This window comes from Nipponia nippon, unplaced genomic scaffold, assembly GCF_047370975.1.
Source record: "Nipponia nippon isolate SJK-2023a ecotype South Korea unplaced genomic scaffold, ASM4737097v1 scaffold_2, whole genome shotgun sequence".
NCBI lineage: Eukaryota > Metazoa > Chordata > Aves > Pelecaniformes > Threskiornithidae > Nipponia > Nipponia nippon.
The window spans coordinates 45,372,245-45,392,799 of NW_028262336.1; the positions used below are offsets into that span (position 1 = coordinate 45,372,245).

The 20,555-nt window shown below is 42.4% G+C and overlaps 2 protein-coding genes and 1 long non-coding RNA gene across 7 annotated transcripts in view; 1 reads left to right on the forward strand and 2 right to left on the reverse strand.

Annotated features, from left to right (window-relative positions):
- The window catches only part of SMS (spermine synthase), a 54,131-nt gene extending 52,456 nt beyond the window's left edge, over positions 1–1,675 (reverse strand). The window contains exon 1 of the mRNA XM_087756275.1: positions 1,499–1,675. Within this exon, the coding sequence (XP_087612401.1) occupies positions 1,499–1,547 (49 nt within the window). The 5' untranslated portion in view covers positions 1,548–1,675. The remainder of the gene's footprint in view (positions 1–1,498) is intronic.
- LOC148055770 (uncharacterized) lies at positions 703–3,117 on the forward strand. 2 transcript variants are annotated; one of them, XR_015704546.1, is made up of 4 exons: positions 703–916; positions 2,274–2,323; positions 2,434–2,551; positions 2,993–3,117. It is a non-coding gene; the product is annotated as an uncharacterized LOC148055770 (long non-coding RNA). The 2 variants fall into 2 exon arrangements; XR_015704545.1 differs by having other exon boundaries at positions 2,274–2,551.
- Positions 2,408–20,555, reverse strand: part of MBTPS2 (membrane bound transcription factor peptidase, site 2) — a 63,805-nt gene continuing 45,657 nt past the window's right edge. For 2 of the 4 annotated variants that reach the window (XR_015704544.1, XR_015704542.1), the window contains 2 exons: positions 7,901–8,159; positions 3,326–3,458 (listed from right to left, as the gene is read on the reverse strand). The gene's annotated coding sequence lies outside the window, so the exon portion shown is untranslated. Of the gene's footprint in view, positions 2,478–3,325; positions 3,459–7,900; positions 8,160–19,228; positions 20,448–20,555 lie in introns of those variants that run through there. The other 2 variants (XR_015704543.1, XM_087756274.1) reach the window with 2 other exon arrangements.

A 20,555-nucleotide genomic window follows, 5' to 3' on the forward strand; every position in this document is an offset into this window, starting at 1 on the left:
TACAGCTAGTCCTACTCCTTTCCCTGGTAATTCTGACTTTTCTGCAGAAGCCAGTTACGAATGTAACCTGGCCATGATAGTTCAGGGAACTAAACAGGCAAAGAGGTCACTGCAGAGGCTGGGTGATATCCAGGAAAATTGCTTTTAGATTGGTTCTAGCATGATTCTGCTCATGCTAGATCAGTCGAGCGCAAGGAAAATGGCAGGACTACCACCTTCACCACTAGGTCTCCATTAGAGTGGCTAAGCTGTGCTATAAAAATCTCACTGTAAAATGGAAACTGGAAGACTTTCACCATGAAACAGGTTAGAGTATCCTGAAGTGCGGTGTTTGGGAACAACTCCACTGATACCTTCGCCCTCCCTGCTCCTGGCTCTCCAGAGTGCAAATGCAGCAAGGCCAGAGGGCACAGCACGCAGCAAAGCCCCTGGGGTCAGGAACCTCCTTCTCTCAAATCAAGCAATCGGGAGATTTTATGTATAGACGCGGGGAGCTGCCCTCGCACATCCCTCCCTCCAAAAAGGGAAATAAAAAGAAAGGGGGAGGACAGAGAAGGCCAGCCCGCCGGAGGCAGGGCCTGCCCCAGGGGAGCGGGAAGGCCAGCCCGAGCCGGCGGCCTTGCAAAGCGTTCACCCGCGTCGCCAGCCGCCTTTGGCGCCCATGGCAGCTTCCCCCCCCCGCCCCAAACCTTTTCACCCATCTTGGCCGTTGAGAAACGTGGTGGTTTCCTCGGTTTCTGGCTCTAACGTGCCCCCTACAGATAACGAGGGAGCAAAGCTTTGAAATAGCCGGTGGCGCATCCCTCGCCGAGTTTCACCGCGATCGCTTCTCTCACGCTGTTGCGACGAGGCCAGGGGAGGACCGAAGCGACAAGACGCCCGCGCCTCGCTCTGCGGGGGTCACCAGCCCGGCACGGTGCGAGGGCAGCGCTAAGCGGGGCGCCGAGCCGAGCTTCGCGGGGAGCCCCGGCCCGGCCGCTCGAAACGGCCGGGCCGGCCCTCCCCCCCTTCCCTCGGGCCCGCGGCGCGGCACCTCCCGCTTCACCCTGCCGCCGGCGGGGAAATTCTGCCCTGGCGATCGGCCGGGGCGGGGGCACCTGCATGGCCCCCCCCGGCCCTGCACCGCCGCCTCGACCGAGCCGAGCTGCCCCCAGCGCCGGGCGGCCGCGCAGCACGGCGGGCTGAGGGCAGGAGGCCGCAGCGGGCCGCCCGCCTGGCCGGGGCGGGTAGGGCGGCATGGCGGCCCCGGGGAGCGCGGGGGCACCTGCCCGCCGGCAGAGGCGGATGCCGGGGCGGGGGGGGACACGGCCGGGCCGGGCGCGACAACGGGAGGCCCGGGGGAGGGGGCGCCTGCGCGGGGCCTGGCGAGCGGGGGAGCCGCCGCGCCGCTTCCTCAGCGGCGGCGGCAGGGGCGAGGGGAGGCGGGGCGCGGCAGCCCGCCGAGGCGGTGGAGGGGAAAGCGGCGGGCCCCCTTCCCCTCCGCGGCGGCGGGGGTTACCTGTGGCGCCGAGCAGGAAGTCGAGGGTGCTGTGCCGCGCTGCTGCCATAGTGAGGTAGAGCCCTGGGCCATGCCTGGATGAGGCGGCGGCGGCGCGCGGAGTGCGGCGGGGGAGCCTATATGCGCGCGGGGGCTGCAGCGGCGCCGCGGGGGTGGGCGCGCGCCGCGCGGGGCGGGGCCCGGCCGGCGGGGCGGGGCAATGGCGGCGGGGCGGGAGGGCGGCGGCCGCGGAGCGGCCCGGCGGCCGCCGGCGGGAGGGGAGCGGGGCCGGCGGCCGCGGGACGAAAGGGCGCCACGCGTGGGGCGTGTGGCTGCGGGGGCCGGGGCCGCGATCCCCTTCCCCGGGAGCTCCTGGCGGGGATCGCGGCCGCTGCGGCGCAACCGCCCCTGCCCGATGGCTGCGGCGCCTCAGCGCGGCGGTTGGTGCCTGCGGCTGCCGGGCCGCCAGCTCCCGCCTCAGGCCCCCGGGGCTGGGGCCGGTCAATACGCTCGAAAAAGCCCCTCCTGACGCCAGATTTTCTTCAGGAGTCAATTCGCGCCCCCCTCCCCCCCCGGTGCAACCCCTCGGTGGTGTCCCGGCGCTGGGGCCCCGCGACCGCTGCCAGCTGCAATGGTGGCCTCGGCGTTGGGCTGCTCAGCTGCCGCAGAGTCGCTTGTCGCCCGCTGCCCTCGCTGGGCTGGGGGGGCGTGCTGGCTTTTCCCGCCGCTTTAGAGGGACCATCCCCAGAGAATCTCCAAAGCCTTTTATTTAACGTCTTTCTTTTGTTATGTAAAGGGTAACTGAAATAGCGTGCTGAAGCCACAAATGACATAAGCCACGTGCAGGTACAAACCCAGAAACATACCGTCTAGGAGTGGTTAATGATAGGACTGGTGTTTAACTTTGTCAGTTACTACAAGTTTTACAGCTCTTGGTTCCTTTAATTTCTCTGCAGGATTGAGGTCAAATTTGGCACAATGCCATGGCATCGGTGATTTCCTGTGATTCCAGAATTAAAAGAAGAGGTTTACAAGTAATCACTACTGTGTAATCGAATGTACTACCATCATTTTGTAAGTTGCAGTAAAGGTTTTTCAATGCAAGCTTACAGTATCCTTGTTTTGAAGAGTACAATTCCACACAAGCATCCTGAGCAAAGCAAAAACATTCACTGGAGATACGCATCAAAAGAGGCATAGATGTCTGCAGGTCTCATAACTACATTTTGTCAGCTGCTGTTCATTTGACACAGCCGATCCATGAGAGGCTTTTTTGTTTTATGATTAATTAGCCAAAGCGTAGGGCTTTGCAGGTTCCCATTAAACATCTTTGATCCCAACCTGGATGTTACAGCAGATTACATAGTCCTGTTTGGGTAGACTGGGTAGCTTTGGTGCCATTTCACCAGATATTCTGATTATTCTTAGTGCCATACCTTTTTTTTTTTTTTTAACCAAAATCAGTGCTTCCTTGCTGCCGTCTCTGATCTCTCTGCTGTTTTCTTTTTTTTCCAGACATGAAGCTGCCACAAGACAGCCAGGAAGATCCATGTACTTCATGATCTCTTATGCCTCTCGCCTTTGCTTGTGGCGGCTGCAGCTGTTTCGGTTACCTCATTGCATAAAGGAGCTTACTGGATTGGTTTTTGCTGTCTTAAACTTCAATGGCAGCAAGGAACTAACCAATGCCTTTTGTTCAGTTCAACCTATGACATTATCTTTCCATGGTGGAATAGTTGGAAGAAGGTAATAGTGATGTTGTCACCTAAGTACCTTCAGTTGTATTTGTTCATACGTGCCAGGTGCCTAGCTAAATTATGTCCTTATATACATGAGCAGCTTTGCTGGGTTTACAGGAAAAAAAAAAAAACACCAATTTGTCATGCAAATCTTTTCCTGGCATTAGTTTTGCTACTTAAGGCTGACCATTCCGGACTGAGACTTGAAGAGGGATGGAGCATCATCTTTTTAATTAAGTTTGCTATGGAAAAAAGAAACAGAATAATCGTATTACTGTGTCATTTTTTATATGGATGGGAATTTTATGGATTAGTAGTGGACTTCAGCTGAAGAGATGAAAAGGCTAATGAATTCTTTCAGAGACCAGTATGAAGTCTTTCCTTCTTAAACTTTGCCTTAAAGGACAGTTATTAGCCATAAATGGCTTTCACAGCTGTTCATTAGGTTAGGTGGAGCTAGGAAAGCTGGCAAAACAGCACGAACAAATTCAAAAAAGGAATGTGGGTGGAAAAGAAGAGGTTCATCTTGGAAACATTGGTAGAGCCGTAGGAAAACATTCAACAGGAGGAAGAAATCTGCAATATCAACATGTAGGAGTGAAAGTGGACAGTAAATTACACATGGTCTTGTAACAGCGTAATAACAAAGCCCACAGAATTTAAGCCTCCGTGTGAAGGATCCCATCGCTGAGGAAGGAACTAATAGACTTTCTCTTCCGCTTCTTTGGCATGACTACCCTGTGCATACTACTTAACTAGGTCATGCCTGGGATATTTTTGGGAATCTTCCCGTTAGAAAATTACACTGAAGGGAATTTAAAGAAGAGCAATTAAAATAATTAAAGAGGTAGAGGGATTGATTTATGTGACAAGATCAAAAGAGCTGGAATATTAAAACATGTTTCACAAATGCTGTGGAGTTTGGATGACATCATATTGTTAAGATTAGCACAGGCTATATGGAAAGAGTTTATTCAGTGTAAGATTACGTGCATATTTTGAAACCAGTAGAGACTGCAAAAGTGGGTGCAGCGGTGGAAAGAAGGTTGAGACACCGGTGTTTGCCGAGTTATGGAAAGCTTTGTGCTGAAAAGCAAGGGCAGAGGCCCTACCCCTCTACAGGTAGATTGGACAGATTAGATAAAAGACACAGGCTGGTGGGAACAATCTTGCACTGGAAAAAAGTTGGGACAAAGGTATGGAATAACCTGCACTAGAAGTGCATTTTAGCCTGTATCACCTCTGTTCTCTGTACAGGTCCATGGCGAACTGAAATACCAAGTGTTCCAAGTCTCAAGGTTTTTCAAGCAGAGTGTAGTCGCATTTTTAACTGCAGGCTCCCAGTTTGTCTTCCCTGGCTACATCTACCTGTGTGCATTGGTCTGAAAATATTTCAGCTACAAGTGCCACAATCCAAAGTTCGCCTCAGGAGTTAAGAAATACATTAAGTTATTAAGAAATATCCTTTAACAAGAAGATTTTTTTCCTCATGTTTATGACCTTTTCAGCAAACTTCAGGTCTTTTTGAGGCCTCCTTAGGGTGCACTAGGATTGCTTGATGTTAGCAACCTTTTTTTTTCCTGAATGGCTAAACAAGTTTCTAAAGTGATGACACAGTTGAGACAGGAGTTCACAAAAGTTGTGTTAGCACTTGTTTAGGAATACCTGTCTATCCCATGGCTTTGTCACTCATGAAAAATGTGGTCATCTCGCAACGCTAATTAGAACCTTGAAATCAAACATACCGATTTAAGACATATGCACACACACTGGTTCTCTCCTTATGCCTGATTCTGTATATTCAAAGTATTGTTAAACATAATCAATTTATGTTGAGCAGAGGCATTTATACAGTACAACTAAATAAGCAGCATACCATGTGCAAACATGTAGCCCTATGCTGCAGCGACTGCTAGAAGATAGTACCAAAATGGGAAAAGCAGGGGCTGCAAACAAAAGAGGGTTAGAGTTTGATGCAGACACTTGGAAGTAGTTTCATCACCTTATGCGTCATATTGGGCTAGGCTTTTTCCCAGACTTTTTTCCCTTTTTTTTTTTTTTTTTTTGAACACAGCTCTAGTCATTTAGTATTTGCTTATAATTGATAGAAGTCAGGGTAAATTTGGAGGGGTAGGAGAGGGAAGATAATACTTTGTTTTAGAAAAGTATTATGGGGAAAAAAGGGTCTTGTAAGTTAGAGGTTGTTCGTAGAAAATTATTTGAGGTAAGAATGTGGTACCACAATTATGCCCAAAGATGAAGTTCACCTCTTTGCAAAACAGTGTATCTTATTATGTAAGACAAATGAATGTTTTCTAGAGGTGAACATCTGTTTAATACAGCTAAGAAAACTAGAACTCGGTATTCTAATGAATTTACTTCTTTCATTCTTATTTCTACCTTTGTGTCTGAGCATGCTACTGTTTACTAAAACAAATACAATTTATCTCCCTCTTCTTGGATGCTCACAATGTAGACTTGCTGGGGCATCGCTCTGGAGACTTAAAAAAAGATAGCGTACTGTTTAAAATTAATTTAGGCAGTGTGAATCCTACATCTTACTGGAAACCATGAAAAAAAATTCTAACTTTAAAAACAGGCATATTGAGTTGAACAAGGAAATACATTCAAGTAGATTACAAAATGAGCAAGGATTTTTTTTTTTCTTTTAAGTTCCGCAAACAAGGACCCCGGAGAGTCAAATTATATCATAGGATGTAAGGCTTCTCACAGAACAAGAGAACAATTTCAGGAAGTTTTAGCAAACTCAGATAAGAGTTAATTGCTTAAATAAGTGCTGCCATAAATTATAGCAGCTATTATACTCTCTCCTTTTTGAGAGCCCTCTGCTGGATTTCAGCCAGAGTGCTGCATTTGAACCCTGACGATGGGATTTCCTTTGATCCAAATAGACTCCAGTCTGTCTCTTTTGAGCAGAGGTTATTTACCATGGAGGTCAGACCTCGGGTCCAGTGGCCCCAGGATCCTGGTCATCCTGCACACCTTCTTCAGGGACACCCTACTTGTGCTAGCACACTCACTAATCAGGTTTCAAGCTTGACAGAAACTAACAAATTATTTCGATAACACTGAGAAGTAACTATGGAAAGCACTGACAGGCCATTCCTTACCTTTGCCTCCCCACCAGCATCCTCTAAGCTTAGCCCAGGGTTGTACCTCTAACCTGCACATAGTGGGGCTTTTGGGGGTTGTTGGTTTTTTTTTTCCCCCTAACTGCCAGAACGCCACAGGCCTGGCAGTGTTTCTTTCTATGTTTCTCTATAGGTGTTTGACCATACAACAGAATTCCCCAGAATCCCAGCTAATATTTTCTCACCCCCAAAGCAAATACAAGGAAAGGCTAGATGAACATTGCTTTTCCACCCCAACCACAGTGTTGCCTGTGAACCCATCACATGATGCAGCAAAACAGGGTCAAGCTTTTCCTTAACATGTGTGTCATCTCTCAGAAAAGCTACATCCTATAAGCAGTCCCTTTTGGTGTTTGAAAATAGCCTCTGAGAAACCTTTTTATAACTTTTATCAGATGACCTCCAACACTCCCTCTTCATCCCCAGTCATCATCTGATCCCATGACCAGCTCATCAGGTGATCCCAGTCCCACATCAGATGATCATTATTTTGGATAGCAACCAAAGGGATTGCCTGGCTTGCCCACCTTCTTTATCACGCCTGTCACGTTGTCTGGATATACCTCTTCAGACATCGATAGGGCTTGCTAGTACTAGTCTTCCTTTATGACCTAAGCTATGGAAGTTATATTTGATAGCTGTATCAGCTTGTCAGATTATCTTAACTACTCCCCAGTGGTGACTTACAGACCCAGCTACAGGACAGAACCTGTTGTTCACAACCAAAAAGAACATAACAGAAAAATTTGAATTCTGATGCCTTGTTTCCTTGTATGTAAAGCAGAACGATGGCAAGCTCAGGTGAGGTCAGAAAACCAGTGCTGGGGGTGGCTATGTGTGGTATGGTTGGGACTTCAGGATAACCCTCTCCTCATTTCCATCAGCAATAGAACAGAGTCATTTTTCTGTTACCATAAGCTAGTTTTTTCTCTGTTCCTCTTCTGTTTTGTCTTCTATTTCCTACTAATTACAATCACAAAACCAGTAATGCACAGTCCATTTTCCCAATCCAGCCACGTCACAACATCTTGTCTATTGATTGAGCATTTCCCATGCAGGTGACTTCAGAAAGAGATTTGCCCCTGGATATCAAAGAACCACACTGAACAGGTAAATACCCTATGTTTTTCATCACAGCGCTCTGTATCCAGTGGACAGCATTCTCCTTTCTTTTGATCAAGATTAGCAGTTACAGTTGAAATAAAGTAAAAATGAAATCAGACCAATGAAATCTTAAAAAAATAACCTGATCAGGGAGAGAGGGTTTCTTTTTATACCTTTTAAAACTCTGTAAATTAGGGGAAAACATACATGGATTGATAATTTGTAACCTTAGCCTTGCATAATGTGAAGGAAATACTATTCTTTCTGACTGAAGTGTTTATAGGGAGGGAGGGAAGTCCTGCACAGAGAAGAATGGATGGTAAATTGATTAAAATTAGGATTATTAATCAGATGACCAAAAGAGAGGCAGTGTAAAAAAAGACAGTGGAAAAGATGTTTTACCTGAAGTAGAGACCAGTAATACTTACCTTACTTTATATGCAAGTTGTACAATACTGTTGCTCATAAAGTTGTTCCTTTTAGTTATCTTTTCTCATTCCTTTTTGCGTGATGATGCCTCAGTGTGCACTCTGTGAGAAATGCTGGTAGATGATAATGTGAATTTTTTTCTCATATCTGTATTATGCACTGGATTCAGGGCTTCTTACGTAAAATGCTGTTGCCACCAAAGTCAAAGACGGATTTACTGCTGACTTCAAGGGAGCCAGAATTTCAGTCTTTGAAGCACTGCAGACAAGATTAGATTAATGCTCTGTTTGTTACATGGTCGTTTGACTTTCCGGGTAGAATTGTATGTAACTGCATTCAAAATATAAAACCAAGGAGAATGAACAAAATGCTTAAATACATGCCCACTAAAATTAAGTCACACACATGCTGTCATAACTCTGTAAGGGGTATTAGTTTACGGTCACTAGGTCAGCTTTTTTATTATAAGCAGAGGTATTACCATCTTGCCTGTCATGAGTGAACCTTTTGGTTGCAAGTGCAATAGAAATTCCAAGTAAAAAGATGGTCTCTTCCTCAAAGGGATTTCCAGATTAAATAAAGGTGCCTGTCTAAAAGGCCAAAGTGTCAGTGCAGAACAGCTGTTCCACATCAGGCTCTTCTGTGAGCCCTGTACGTGAAGCTCATCTCATCTAACTTCAGATGTCTACAATCCAGAAGCCTGTATTTGATCTGGTTGTCTTCACAACCAGCAGCCATTTTTAAGATGCGATTCATCTCATCCTGCAGTAGGTGCCTAAAACAGATCAGATAAAATGTGCTCTGCTTCTGTCTGTTGACTATGAACAGTTCAGGTGAATTCCACATCAATGGAATGCTTTGCACAGATTAAATTCATTTCCTTCTATTCAGAGATGCTCTCAACATGAAATAAGTGTTGCCATGTGGGGAGTCAGAGCCATGATTACTCTTTAGAAGTTTTCTCCTTAGCAGAAACTTGCACAAAGTTCTCCATTCATTTTCTATTGTAAATATGAAATAACGTGCTCAGGAAAGAGAGATGAGTTTTCCAAAGGAAAAAACGATACAGTAGGATAATACTGATCAACTCAGCAGGCCATGATCTCATTTTGTTGGCTGCCAGACCATTTTTGAGTTTATTAAAGGCATCACAGAAAAAAGTTGGAAGGACTTTGTGAAGGACTTTGTGATTATTCACAGGCAGTTCCTCTAAGAATTTGTCAGGTAACATCTAATTATAAATCTGTATTTTTAAATGCAAGGTAATTAAATCAAAACGTAGAGTCAAGAATATAATCCAAAGTGATTGACCTATAGCTCACCTAAGTACTTTCACAAATAGAGCTACAATGAATAGACCAAATTTGGAGAAACAGACAAAAATGTAGTTAATCCTCCGAAACTTACAGAAAAATACTAAACCTGTTGATAAGGTAAAATATTAATGTCTTGTAGTCTGATACCAAAACTTCACCAGAACTCAATAAAGTAATAGTTAGCACTAATTACAGCAAAGTGACTTTTGGAATTGACATAAAAATTTTCAGCCTAAAACAGCCTGTTGTCTTAAATGCCAGAACACTTATGTGTCCTTGCAACCCATAAGTTTGTCAAATAATATATACTTGATTGTGGAGTTTGATCCTCACTGGTGCTGGCTCTGTCTTTACTAAAATATCTCAGCTGATACTTTAAGAGAAAGAAATGTCTTCTAATTAGAGCAGTAGGTTGGGAGTCAGGAGATCAGTGTTTTAATTCTTAAACTGCTACTGTTTTTTCCACCTTGGATAAATTAGAACCTATCAGAAAAGTGGTGGTAACAGTACTTTCTTTCTCTATTAGTTTGCAAACCCATGAGGACAGAAACTGTTTTAGCTGTGACATATTTAAAAATACAAATTCAACAGGTAACTATAAATTTCTGTTGTGAACAATGTATTTGATATTCTACATAAATTTTCCATAATCCTTCTTTTTTCCTTGCCTTACATTATCTGAATAAATCCTCAGACAGTCTTTATTATATTCACCAGTTAATCATTAGGTTAAGAAATTTCTTCTTTTTTTTTTTTTTTAGTTTTTCTTCATTACTCCAATATTTAATTGTGAACTGAAGGAACTTCTGATGAACACAAAATGATATGTGTAGCTATTATTAATGATCGAGCAGTTCAAAAGATAACTAATCTGCTTAGAGGTTTTGGCTGCAAGACTTATAGAATGAATACTGTTGCCAGCAATGTTAACCTAGAATACAAGAAAACGAGAAAAGTAATCAGAAAGGAGTACTTACTATATGCATAGTTCAAACGCAACTTTTTTTTTTTCCTTGAGAATTCTGGAAGGTTTTCTTCAAAGAGGTGAGAGGTGAAAATCTCCAGAGGCGAGATTTTCAAATACTTAAAGGGTTTTCTGATAGAAACTGCAGCTACATTGTACTGGTAACACCTGAGTATAATTTTCAAAGGCAAGACTTGTGAGTACCATTTCTATTTTGACTTTTAGGCTGAAAATGGTGAGAGAAATGCAGACTTCCAAAAAGAGACAGAGCAAAAGAATTTCTTATACAAAAATCAAAACATTATTCATTTCCTCTGTCCAGACAAAATTAAAAGAAAGAAACTCCCTTCATGAGAGTCATGTCAAAGCATAGGCAATGAAGATGCCAGTTGCTTCGATAAACAAAGCTGTAAGATTGCTTGGCTACATAAAGGAAGGCTATTCATACAGGCTTCTGTAATTTAAGGACTTCAAATATCTTATGCAATAACATGCAATTGTATTTTCTTTTTTAAAGTTTATTAATTCAGTCTTACTTTTGTGAGTGTATGAATCCTGAAAAGAGCAAGTAGCTCTTTTATTTCCTGTAATTCCCCAATCCCAACTTTACTAGCATGACATGCAAAATTACTAATGTCCATGAACAGATAGTCTCCTTAGAATTTCTGGTGTGGAAACATTTTAGTTTTTCAATTACATCTTGATAGAAAGGTTGCTTTAATGACCTAAAGCAAATGGTGGGTAATTTAGTTTCGTCTGGCTCCTATGCTTTCAGTGTTTGTTGGAATTGTTACTGTGCAGGGGTTCAGTTGTAAGAAGGAAAGAATGTATTGTCATACCTGCGGGGTATTAGAAATCACGGTTAGGTTTCTCTTCTGATCTAGGCAGTGATACGGTGGCATTGAGTTTGTACTCTAATGAATTCAAGCAACAAGCCGCTCTGTTCTGAGTGCTCACTTCTTCCTTACTTCTTTTTCTGTTTTGCCCTGTTTTCAAGGGCTACATCTATCATAGTCTACAATGCTGTGTCTCATTGTGCCAAAAGAGCTCAAGTTGGTGTCTTGCCAAGTCCACACAGTGCCAGAAGACATTGACTCAAAAAGACACTTGAGAAGGCTGAAATGAAACTTCTGGATTATATTTTCTTTTTGATTCCTGTTTTAAAGTATACACTATTGTATTTCTCTTTGTCACTTACTCACACTAACACAGCCCCATGTAACAATAAACAATACTGAACTGCCGGCCTTTAACTTTTACTGTTTGCTTAGAAAGTGTATGAGAGCTAATGTGAAAGCATATTAATTCGGTTTTTGACCAACATATGATGAATAACAGATTTTGCAATAAAAATGGTTCAGAAAAAGACAAGATACATTTTTGGTGTGACAGCCACTTTTGACTATGTCAAACAAAGCCATAAAACTTAACTGTAGCCAATATGTCATACAGATGTTTTGGAACAAAATTATGCAATTGCCTGACTCCATTCTTTCAGAAACCTTTTCCACAGATTTTATTACGCTCTGACATGGTTACACCATGCCGCTGAGAGCCGCTGACACAAGGAGTCCAGGGCTTTCCTGGCAGATGGGACCAATTGTCCTTTGTGTTACGGGCAGTTACGTGCAGCCAGACTTACCGTGGAGCCTTTGCTGGCTCCAGCACTGTAAGAGTGTAGAAGCCGTGTACAGCTCTGCTTTCCTACACACTGTCCTGCGTTGATTCAGCTGGATTAAAAGACCTGGCCCTAAGAGGTAAAAGCTTATCTTGTCATAAACCTGACATCAGCAATGATGTCGGAGCGCCTCACGCCTGTCTGATCTGCAGAAACATTATTTGCTGCAGTGCTTTCTAATGGTATTGAAACAAGCTCCGTAGGATCATGCTGGGAGGAGCCGCAATAGAGTTGCAGGGGGAAGCCAAGATGGTCGGAGGAAATACTAGTAAGCACCTTACTCTTTAAGTATTCAGCTTCCCTGAAAATATGTTCCAGTCAGGATTCCTCCTGTTGGATCCCTCTTTCCAGTTATGAGACCACATGATTATGATTTTGCAGTGGGACTCTTTTAGTTTCTTAAATCTCTTGACAAGAGATCAAATCTATTATTACTACGCATATAGGACTGTTTAGACTACTGACCACTGGCAACAAATTGGCTTTACTTTCAATGAGTTTTATTTTCCTATTGTTTCTCTTTCTCATTCATGGATAATACTAAGCTGAAAATACATTAAAAATTTTTTTACATATGTTTTTATTCAAAATGAAAATGGTACTTTTGGATGGGAAAGAGACCATAGTTTTCTGCTTGTAGGTAATATTTCTAGTCAAATTATATGCTGTCAGTAGCATTAGCTTTAGGCATACTTCTGTTAGTGAGCCTCACTTCTACCTTTATAATAATTCACGGAGCCTAACTTTAAGGGATAGTGCATGTGTTATTGGCAGACTAGTCCTATTCATATGACATACATCATGCATGGCATATTTCATTGCCTGGATTATATGCAGTCTGTCTGAATGGTGACCCCAGGTAACACATTTACAGTATATCCTTCTGTAGAACACAACTGTTCAGAGCTCTATTTATAAACTGTTTAGGAGTTAAATGTCTTGTAAATGTTCCTGTCCATAAAAGCAAGAGTTCCCACTTCCAATGTATTAGTGAAATGCACACATTTATTTGCAAATCAGTCTCTGGACTGGTTTCATCAATTCTAAAACCCAGCTGAATCAATGAAATTTTCTTCAGCTGGCTCTGAGTCAAGCCCACAATCACTTTTCCCTGTGTGCCTTGCATGTTTAATCGGTAAATACTGCAGGGAAAGATTTAACTACAAACAAAAATCTATCATCACTGCTATGTCATAAACACATAGGGAAATTCCTATTTAATTTTCTGAAATTGCTTGCTTACAGCACTGAATATGTGGGATTAAACTGACTTTAAGAAAATGCAAACTGAGAAGCAATAAGATGCTTTTGGCCCTATGCTGCTTCTGTAGGCTTTGCAAAGATGCTATCATGCAGCATTTCAGTCATGGCAGGAATGAACTGGAAGTTGCTTGAGAAGAGGTGGTGGGTAGGTAAAAGGTTGCTATAAAACCTTAAACCGCCCCTAAGGTCATATTGCAAGCTGCTTGAAATAACAAATTTTAAAAACAAGTAATGCAAATGTGGTGCAAATACAAAAGTGCTGTCTAACTAACAAGATAGAGAGATAAAAAGATGAGGCACCTCTGAATGAAGGAGAAGCAGCAGCTATCTATATGACCTTTCCTTAATCTTTACATCCCTTCTGCAGTTTCAAGCCCCAGTCACCTCTGCCATTCCCCCTCTGAACATCCCATCTTCTCAGTTCCATTCTCTCTTCTTTCTTTTGTGTGATCATCACTTAAGATCTTCGCTGACTGGAGGCCTCCTCCTTTAATGCTCTCCCAATTAATTCCCTTCCGTCAGCTTGGTTTTGCATTTGCTGTGTGCTACTCTGGCCCTGCTTCTGTCTATAGCTCTTTGATACCCAATTCACCTTATTATCTTTCATTCATCTTAGCATCTTTATCTGCTATTTAGAAATCAGTGGAGCTTTCTCTGCCTTCCCATTCAAACTTCGCAGTCACTCGCCCAACCTGTTCTGAATGAAGCACTGTTTGTTCTCAGATCTTTCTTCCTTCCCTCCTCATTTCCTAAGCCATACTTTATTCTGTTTTATACTAGTCATTTGCATCCTCTCCTGCTGCGAGTCCTTTGTATGATGTTCATTCCATCAGTTTCTGACTTCTCTGCTGTTTACAACCTCTTTTTCTTGCTCTGCCTGCACTGTTGCTGACTTCTTGGCTGAATTAGTTTTCAAAATGCATACTGCTGTTTGGGTTCGGACTGTGTGACAGAGATCATGTTTAAGAACTCGTATCTCTTTTCTGGAAGCCAGTCTTTCCAGTGCACACTGCTCTCAAACCATCCTTTTATCAATACCTGGAGGCCCCCCTCTCCAAGCTGAATTACAGCCTCACATCACTGCACTCAGAAGCCAGGGTTTCTACACAGAGAATTTACAACCCAAATACTGACAATAAAAGGGACCAGCAAAACATCATTGCTCCTGTTTTACCGTGGCTGAGCAGAGAGTTTAATTCAGACCTTGTAAAACTTAGTCCAGTTTGTTAATGGTGGAAATATTCTGCGACTTGGACTGTCGTCTCCCTGCTTCTCCTAGAAGCCAAACCAAGCCTGGGCGGATGTGGAAATTTTCTCAGCATCTGCCGTAGTTATGTGGTGTCACAATTAAGGTGGTGCCGATTTTGATGACAGTTGTATTGCAAACTTTACTGTGAAGTGCAATCAAACAGTAGAAACTGGTTCAAGGGCACTAAAACAGGCTGCTATTATTTCAGCTGTCCAGGAAGCTGTTGTGGTTGTATGTAGCAATATGGTCAGTGCCCTTATTGGTAACCATTTTCATTTTTTCCAACCTTTTTCCTTTTTCTTTCAGTGCAAAGTAAATCACAAGCATTCACAGATATAAACACAAATTTTAATGTGTAGTAAGCAATGTTTTTGGTGTGGCTCATTTTAAAGGACTTGATTTTCTGCTCTGTTGCATTGGCAAAGTAAATCCTTTAGAATGGGAATCTTAAAAACGTACCCAGATTCAGTAGTCACCTTCCAGAATCTTGGTTACATCTTTATATGATGCATGTAATGCTTATTTGATGTAAAAACCTCTTTCTTCCTAAAGCAAATTACCTTTCAACATGAATCCAGGTTTCACCCTAACATCTGCCCTCAAGGAAGATAAAGCATTAAGCAATGGATTGTATGAAAGTATATAGCCTGGTATATATAAGCTGTTAATAATCCTCAGCCAGAAGTGCAGCCTTTCAAATAGGTGCCACAGCTGGCAAACTGAACATAATTAGGTAGGGAGTCATAATTCTATAAACAGTCCTTCTCATTCATTGCCACAGTTATTTCTTTTAAAGAGAGGTAAAGAACAAAAAGGTTGACAAATTTGCTAATTAAGTCCTCAGCTAAACCAAGAGTAAAACACACAGATGCCTTCCTCCTCCTTTCCTTCCTCCTGACTGCATAGGAATGGCTTGCTGAGAAATTCTCCCTTTTTCATTTAAAAATAATGTTTTTGCTCACAAAACTAAGGCAAGCAGATACTAATAACTCTGCCAAGTGGTTCTGGATTTTTTAGTGAGAGAGTGAAGTCAAGATGGGGAGGTGAGGGAGGCGCTGGGAAAGGCAGGAGGTAGAAGAAATACAGGTTTTGAATTCAGTGTCAAACTGGTAATGAATGCAGTAGTGGTAATCAGCTCTGACAGGGAAGATGTATTTCTAACTGGCTTTCCAATCCTCAGTCTTGATCTTGGCAGAAAGATGGAGAAAAGGCTAGTGAACAATTCTGTAGGTAAAACCGTCATTATTTACAACTACAGCAGAGATGTACGGTGTGGAAGGTGGAAAGGGGCCATTTGAGGCCACACATATAATTGAGAATCCCTGTCTTTAAGCGCACATTTGGCTTATTTCTAAGTCTATCCTAGACAGGTTGATTTCTAAATCACTTATCTTCATGATCAATATTTTTAAGCATTATTGTCTACTTTGCTGACTCATTTTATTGTAATTTTTCCTTTAAAAATAAGAAGAGATTGATAATGCCAGATACCTAGCAATTTCAAGTTGTTCATCATCATGTTTCAGTGATCTTAATGACTAATGACACATGCATATATAAAAAGTGATATTCTGTTACTAGACTAAAATATTTTAAAATTGGGAATGATACAGACCAATACTTAAATTTTTTAGAACCTGTGCTAAAACCTTCTGTAGAGGACTGTGTTGTGCATGAATGAAGACCTTTTGAGTAAGGTAATCAGCCACAAACCAGTGTTTATTCATGCAAACCTTTTTATTCATTAACGTGCTATGGACCAAGGCAATGTAATACCTATTGGTTTCAAGTTACTTATATGTTTTTGGTGGAGTACTGTTTTATCCCGTTACATTATATACTGCCTGTCTAGGTGCTCTGAGCAATCCTATTTATTAATGTATTCCTTCTTCAACATGGCTGTGGAGCAGGCTGTACCCAGGCTGCATACATAGGCTGTGTCTATGGTATGCTGGGTGAGAAGCAGCCCCACAGCGTGATCACTCCTCAGATGGCTATCTGTGGTGTTATCTCTTTCTTTATTGACTGTAGAGAGAGGAAAAGATGACTATCCAAATGCCTAAAGCAAGTGACTCAAACTAGGTGGAGATGAATCCCTGAATTCCTCCCCTCATAGCAGCACCCCGTTCAATTGACCAGCAGCCTTGAAAGCTTGTTACAGCACAAAGCAGAGAAAACTTGGATTCCATTTGATTGCTACATCCTTTTACAATAACTTTTGCTACACAACTTTTACAAGATCTGCTTAGAAGAATAGGCCTATGTCTTACGCTATGGAAGTAAGGGGCTTTGCAAAATGCATTAACTATAACAAGGGAAACCCCTTGCTTCATTCTATAGACTGAAGAAACTGGGACAAGGAAACTGTTTTCCTACCTCAGCAGGTCCAGTTCTGTCACTGTTTTTTTAGGCTATGTCACCTTATTCCACTATTACTTTAATACTTGATATTCCACTCCATATCAGGATGGGATGTTTCCCACCGATGTCAGTGTAGCCAGATCATGTCTGTGGTGAATAAGGATGGAAGAAAGGAGTCCTTTATATTTTCATATTGATAACAGCCGTATTACTCATGCATAACTTGGCTCTGTTTTCGTGTGAATATCATATTCAAGCATTACTTTATGGGCTCAGTTTAATTTGGACCTAGGATTTTCCGATATCAGGCCTAATTGTCTCGCTGCAGTGTTACATTTCATAGGACAGCATTCCAAAGCCTGGGATGCACCAGCAGAAATTTCTGATTTCAGATGCCCAACTGGCTAATAATTTAAACTGTTCTTAAGACAGATGACTTTCCTTACGGCTGGAGAACAGCAAGCTTTTATCAGCAATAAGCTTGCTACAGTTTCTTCTCAATAATACATCAAGGCCAAACATTTGGAGCAGTCGAAGAGGAGACAGCCCATTTCAAAGCTAACTTTGTTCGTAAGCTTCCATCTCCAAAGCAGTACCCTTCCTAAGCTGTGAATAAAGTTAGATTTATGGTTTTTTAAACATAGAAAAGGTATTTCAGCAAATACTGTACAAAAGCAGGACAGCTATTCAAATTTTAAAGTACTTTTATTCTTTAAAATAATAGTTGTATTTTCCCCAAAACTTAAGATTGACAGCATCTCTTTAACATTCCTCTCCAAGAAGAAAACATCTCATTCTTACATGGTTTGTAAGCATCTGTAGAGGAAGCATCCCCGCACAGACTGCTGCATGATATTAGAATTAATGGCCCTGGGTACCAAACTCCTTAATGCTCCAAAACAAATACAGCAAAGATTAAAAAAGCCCCAACAAGTGAAAGACACAATTTAAAACATTCCTGGAAACATGGTGGCTCTGTCCTGGAGACTGTATGTAGGTCCTGGCCAAGACTTCGAATTCACCTATAGTGTTATATATGAACAGTCTGGACAGTGGAATAGACATTGGATTGTATCCTGAATGTTTCCTGTCAGCCGTATCCTGCTCCTACCTGTACACACAGCATTTTCAAAGACAGAAGTAACCCCTGCTGCATTTTGTGGGATGCTTGGTTTAAAACTTCCATGCTGAGACCAAGCGCTCGACTGAGCCCCTGGGGCAAGAAGACCAGCACACGTCATTGCCAGGCCCCAGCCTGAACGTCGTGCGTGAGCTCTTCCGCTGCGGCAGGCCTGGGCGTGTGCGGAAGACGACTTCAGGGCTATTTTGAGTAAAAATCTGAGCTAATTTTTGAGGCCTGTTGACCTCAGGGTGAGCAAGATCTTAACTGTAGAGCTTGGTGAGCTCCACTGGCCCAAGTCCCTCCTTAGGACCGTAGGTGCCTTTCAGAGTCTGGCCCTAACAGGCTGCTGCAGGTCACAGAGGGCAGGTGCAGCCCGGCAGGCGATCTGTCCCGCTGCCTGGTCTCACATCCTAGGCCCATCCGGAGCTGCTGAACCGCTTTTCTTCACTGCAAGCTCTTATTTATGGCTCTGACAATGCCATTTCAGTTTCCTTCGCTGCAGCTACAGCCCGCATGTTTCACAGCTTTCTAAGGCCACTAACAATCATTATTTTTATCTAAGTTGATGATAGCTCAGGGCAGCGGAAGTTAACCAAGTGCTTATCAAATTAGCATCTGTGTGTATACACAAACCCGTGGCAGAAGAAAAGAGGTTTATTTTGGATTTCAAAGCACATTTTTGATCTATAAGAGGGCCTTCATTTAAGGGGCATTTTTTCAAGTTGTTTTGTTATTTGTAATTAATAATAAAAAGAATTATTTTTTAAACCCGCATGACCATTCATTTTCCATTCATTTTCTTTTCACTATTTTACATCAGAGCATGACAAGTTTAGTTTCATGACTCCTTAATCAGCTACATTCACCATCTAGATTTTTTTTCCCTGTTACTATGATGAACTAAGTTCACCAAACCTGGACTCCTGGATTGGCTGCAATCTTAATGTCTTCAGCTACACTGTACAGCTATAGAAGCTTATGCAAATAATCCTCATTGCACTTGCGTTTGACTTAGCATAGAGCATGGGAAATGAACTGGAGAATCACATATATGAGAACAGAGTGATTTATCACATTTAGTATCACATTTAATATCACGTTGTTAAATGATACAGTTTGATTTTTCCACCATCATTTGCACATGCTAAAAGAAAGCCTCTCTAAGTAACTGAGATGGTAAGTAGCATCTAAGCATCTGAGATGTAAGTAACTGATGTAAGTAACATCTGATCTAAGTAACTGAGATGCTAAGTAGCATCTAAGCATCTAAGTAGCTGAGATGTTTTCTTCAGAATTGCTTTTGGTATTTTCATGTAAAGATAAAAAATAAAGGTTAAAAAAATTGTGCAGTTCCCAGTTTGGGAAAGTCTCAAGTGAACAATAGGTTTCTGCACATTTATGAAAAAATACTGCTTGATAATATGTTAAAGTTTTCACGACTATTTCATTAATATTTTAACTTCTGGTTCAGTTATATTTAATTGCAGTTAAAGTGCTATGAAAAGGCCAGTTAGGTTAACTACTGAAGTGCTCTCCCCAGGAGTAACTTTGAAGATAAATGCTGGAAAAATAACCAGGGCCTTCATATATGACCAATAACTTATCCGCACTGGGCCAGTAAATGAAACAGTGAATTTTGCCTAATTGTAAAAAGCATACAAGGTTTGTTTTGCCCATTTTTTTCCTTCAGCGCTGCAGCAGATTGAGTGTTGCAAGCACCTTGCAGAACATTTCTAGCGAATAAATTCAATCATTTAATAAAGAGCAGTAAACTGCTGCAGTGAAAAAAAAATGTTTGTTGGTATAACCAGTGGTAAGTACCCAGGAATTTGTGGTTTATAATGCACGTTCATAATCTGGCTTTGTTGATTTTGCAGCGATGATAGAGATACAGGTGGTTTGGCCTAGTTTCTGCTGGTTATTCAAATAGCTGCGGGAATGAAAACAAAGCCAAGGGGCAAAACATTATAAAAATGGATTGATTAATTTTTCTTAATAATTGCATCTGTGAGGTCAACTGATGCTGAAGAGGGAATGTGGAAACAGGAGAAAAGTTCTGACTTTGCATCCAGACTAACTGAAAGTAAGCTCAGGCCCAATCCTTAAACAGGGAGAGGAACACGGCTCCGAGGTCTGAATGCCCTGAACTGCTATCTGGAAGGACAGGGTTTTATTGCCTCTCCGATCTTACTACATGGGATGTTTCTACCAATGATGGAAGTTTGTTAGTTTTATTTGCAGGTCAGCTCTATAAATGCTTCAGGGAAAAAAAACGTAGTAAAAACGCTTATCGTGGAGTTACTAAACAGCACTTACATCTCCACTCGTAAAGTATACATGCTCTCTTTCTGATTTAAAGATTCTGTAAATGAACAAACCACCTCTCTCTATCACGCCCCTTCCCTGATTTTATCCCATTCCTAACTGTAAGTCTCACCACTTCTTTTCTCCTGCAAGGAAAAAAGGAGCCAAGTAGACCATTGTGGCAGTTGGCCAAGATGATCATAGTCCCCTCACGCAGCCTTGTCTCCACCTGGTGCCTCTTCATCGCTTCCCATCAATCTGCACACTGCTGCTGCCACCACTCCACAGCTGGAGATAGATGGTATTTTTAATCTAAAATAAGCCTTCCTTTTTTTTGCTGCAGATAAGGCAGCAATGCTTATTGCTGTTGCTTCCAGACCCGAGGTCCAGAGCAGG